The 3,838-nt window shown below is 37.0% G+C and overlaps 1 protein-coding gene across 1 annotated transcript in view; it reads left to right on the top strand.

The window, feature by feature from the left end:
- LOC102851819 (complement decay-accelerating factor-like) overlaps positions 1-3,838 on the top strand; it is a 51,468-nt gene that overhangs the window by 21,388 nt on the left and 26,242 nt on the right. The window contains exons 6-7 of the mRNA XM_006888003.1: positions 1,198-1,297; positions 2,659-2,744. Coding sequence (XP_006888065.1) covers positions 1,198-1,297; positions 2,659-2,744 — 186 coding nt within the window. The remainder of the gene's footprint in view (positions 1-1,197; positions 1,298-2,658; positions 2,745-3,838) is intronic.

Here is a 3,838-nt window from a genome sequence, read left to right as displayed (position 1 = left end):
GATTGGGAAGACTCTTTACATTGTGGATTTGGGCTACTAAAGTTCTTCCAAGCTTTTCTTGAATGAAGTTTATAGTCCTTGGTTTTAGTCCTAGGTCCATGATCCACCTTGAGTTGGTTTTTGTATATGGAGTGAGGTGTGGATCTTGCTTGAGTCTTCTGCAGATAGTTTTCCAATTTTGCCAACATCATTTGTTAAAAAGACTGTCTTTCCCCCACTTAACTGTTTTCATCTACTTGTAAAAATTCAGTTGACCATAGGTAGATGGATAGATTTCCGGGTTCTCAATTCTATTCCATTGATGTATGTGTCTGTTATTGTACCAGTACCATCCTGTTTAGACCACCATGGCAGTGCAGTAGGATTTGAAATCAGGGAGTGTGATACCTCCTACCTTTTTTCTTTGTTTAGGGAGTGCTTTGCTTATTCGGGGCATCTTTCCATTCCAAATAAAAGTGGAGATTGCCTTTTCCATCTCATTGAAGAATGGGTTTGGTGTTTGTATTGGGATTGCATTGAACATGTAAATTGCCTCTGGTAGTATTGCCCTTTTCACATTATTGAGTCTTCCTAGCCATGAGTAAGAGATATTCTTCCACTTCTTCAGGTCTCTTTTGTTTCTTGTAGTAATGCTTTGTAATTTTCATTGAATAGATCCTTTGTGTTTCTGCTTAGATTTACTCCCAAATATTTAATCTTGTGATTTGCTATTGTGAAGGGTACTGTTTTCCTTAGCTCCAGATCTGTATTCTCTTTGTCACTGTAGAGAAATCCAACTCATTTCTGTATGTTAATCTTGTATCCTGCTACTTTACTGAATTGGTCAACTATGTCCAATAGTTTTCTTGCTGAGTCTTTAGGGTTTTCTATGTATACTATCATATCATCTGCATAGTTTTACCTCCTCTTTGCCAATTTGGATACCTCTTATTTTCTTCTCTTGTCTTATTACTGCCGCTAAGACTTCCAATACAATATTGAATAAGAGAAGTGGTAGTGGGCATCCTTGCTGAGTTCCTGTTCTTAAAGGGAATGCCTTTAACCTCTCTCTCTCCATTGAGAACAATGTTGGTTCTCGGGTTTTCATAAATACTTTCTACTATGTTGAAGAAATTCCCCTCTAATCCTATTTTGTTGAGTGTTTTAATCAGGAAAGGGTGTTGGATAAAAAGTAAATATGTTTATATTCTTATCTAGAAAAATCATGTGCTCATCCTGGAGAATTAAAAAATGGCTATATCAATATAACAGAAGGCCTATTATTTAATTCACGCATCTCCTTCTCATGCAACCTGGGGTAAGTTGTAGCATGTACCTTTTCATTTAACAAAGATAAAAATAATTAGAATTTAATACATAACAAGTGATTACAAGTTGGTAGAGATTAAAATCACCCTTCTTCTCAAAGATCCTTCATCATGAACTGATCAGAATCAAGTTTAGTTACGGGGCAGAAAAAAAAGATTTCTTTAACACCAAATAAAAATTTAAGTGTTGAGTAATTAGCAAAAGACAAAAATTCAACAAGAGAGTGGTTGATAATACTTGGAAAAATTACAACCTTTAAGAGCTAAAAGAGAAATCGGTCTTTAAGTGTGCCAAATAGTCAGTTGTAAAATAGGGAGGTCTGGTGGTCTGGTGGTTAGGAAATTGTCCTGCCAACCTAAAGTCAGGAAGTTCAAATCTATCAACTGCTTCAAGGGAGATAAATGGATAGTTTACTCCTGTATAATTTACCAGCTCTGAAAATACACTGGAAGGACAAGCATGAATCACATCTGACTGGAAATCAATGAATTTGACTTCTAAAATGTCTTGAGTTAAAAAACATTTATTTATTCCTAGCATGAAAATATCATTCTTACCTGAAATAATTTTCGACTTCCCAAGTCAGGAAAAGAACTCAGTTGTTAAATATCATCAGGGTCACAGACAGACACTGCTGAAAACTTTACTCATCTTTCTCATTTGTCTTCTGAGCTATGTTATTTTAATTTGTGTGTAGTTTTTTAAAGATGAAGATATCTGTATCAAGTATCTTCTGTACTGTACATACAGATGTCTCAGCCATTAATACATAATCAGGAGGATGACCTCTGAATACAATTATTCTTCGAGGCTGTCTTAATCTTCCAGAACTCAGAAAACTACAAGCATTTGCATCTTATCAGTGGACTTTGAAAAGATTTCTATTTTATAACATGTGCTCATTGCAAATAAATATGTCTTTTATGTTGTATCATTTTTTTTTGTTTTTTTATCCTAATGACACCACCTTTTAAAAGGTAATCTTGATTTTCCTTTAAATGCCTGCATGAGCATTTATTAATTCTTCAGTGTCTCCTTTACAGGTGTAGTAGGGAACATGGGTGGTGTAAGTCCATAAGGAGTTAGTGACCCAGAGCCCACTTCTCTCTGGCAGTCCAAGCCCACCACAGTTCTTCAGGAGAAAGATGGGCAATCTCCTCCCACGTGGTCAGTCTTGGAAAGCCAAAGGAGGGTCAGCTGTGAGTAGATTCTGACTCAGCAAGCATGAGTATTTTTAGTGAATTTTACTGGTATATTGAATATTTTGTGTAGGCATTCTGGAGATTATGAGGAAATTTAAGTATGTGGGAATGGAACATTTCTTCACTTTTTCTCCCTCTATTGCTTTAGGTACAAATTAATTGGTGCAACTTCTACTTTTTGTGTAGAAATTGGGGAAAAAATGGTCTGGCTTAAACCACTACCGACGTGTAAAGGTAAGTTTAAAAAACAAACAAACAAACAAACTGGAAAGAAAACAATAAAACCTCTCAGGTTTTGAAGCTAAATAAGGAATAATAAATTACTTGGTGTTCCTTTGGAATTATTCCCAGTATATCGTATTTGTAGTCCTCTCACCTTTTATCAGGGAGCTTTGGTGGCTTCATGGTAAGGAGTTGTGCTGCCAACCCAAAGGCATTCGGTTTGAATCCACCAGCTCCTCCACAGGAGGAAGATGGACAGCCTCCTCTGATGTGGTCTATAGCCTTTGTAAACCTACTAGAAGGTCAGCTATTGAGTGTGCTCTTATTTGACTATATAGAACAGCGAAAGGAACACCACCTTTCAAGAGAACTGTTTTGGTGATTTAAACGCCATATTTACTGTATGTCCCTTACTTGCAATAATAAATCACCAAGCATTTATGAGCCTCGATATACTTAATTCCTAAACAACATAACTCTGGAAACTCTAAGAACTTAGAGAATCGATGACAGTTATAGAAAGGATTCAAGTCTTTTGTTCATAGGGTTGCTATGAGTCGTGCTCGACTATACGGCAATCAACAACAACAACAAAATACTCTTAATTATAAAATAAGGATTAAAAACAACACACATTTTATATTGCACTGTACCACTCATTTATTATATAACGATCCCTTCTAATAATCAAGATATATATCTATATATGTAGATATCATTGTTGTTGTTATGTGCCGTTGAGTAGTTTGCGACTCATAGCGACCCTATGTACAACAGCACTAAATCCTGCTCTATCCTGTGCCAATCGCACTGCCTCTGACACTCCCATCCCAATTATCCCAGTCACTTAAACAATCCATCTCATAGAGAGTCTTCCCCTCTTGTGCCATCCCTCCACCCTCCCCAGCATGATGTCCACCTCCAAGGACCTGTCCCTCCTTGCAACATGCCCAAATTATGTCAGACGAAGCCCCAGAATCCTTGCCTTCAAGGAGTTGCTTGGTTTAATCCTCTCCAGGATGAATCTGTTTGTTTTCTTGGCAGTCCATGGTACATTCAATACTCTTCTCCCGCACTACAGCTCAAATGCATCAACTCTCCTTCTG

This window comes from Elephantulus edwardii, unplaced genomic scaffold, assembly GCF_000299155.1.
Source record: "Elephantulus edwardii isolate Elephantulus edwardi_28Jun2011 unplaced genomic scaffold, EleEdw1.0 scaffold00063, whole genome shotgun sequence".
Lineage (NCBI taxonomy): Eukaryota > Metazoa > Chordata > Mammalia > Macroscelidea > Macroscelididae > Elephantulus > Elephantulus edwardii.
Note: the sequence above shows the minus strand (reverse complement) of the source record. Positions and strands in the feature narration are given on the sequence as shown.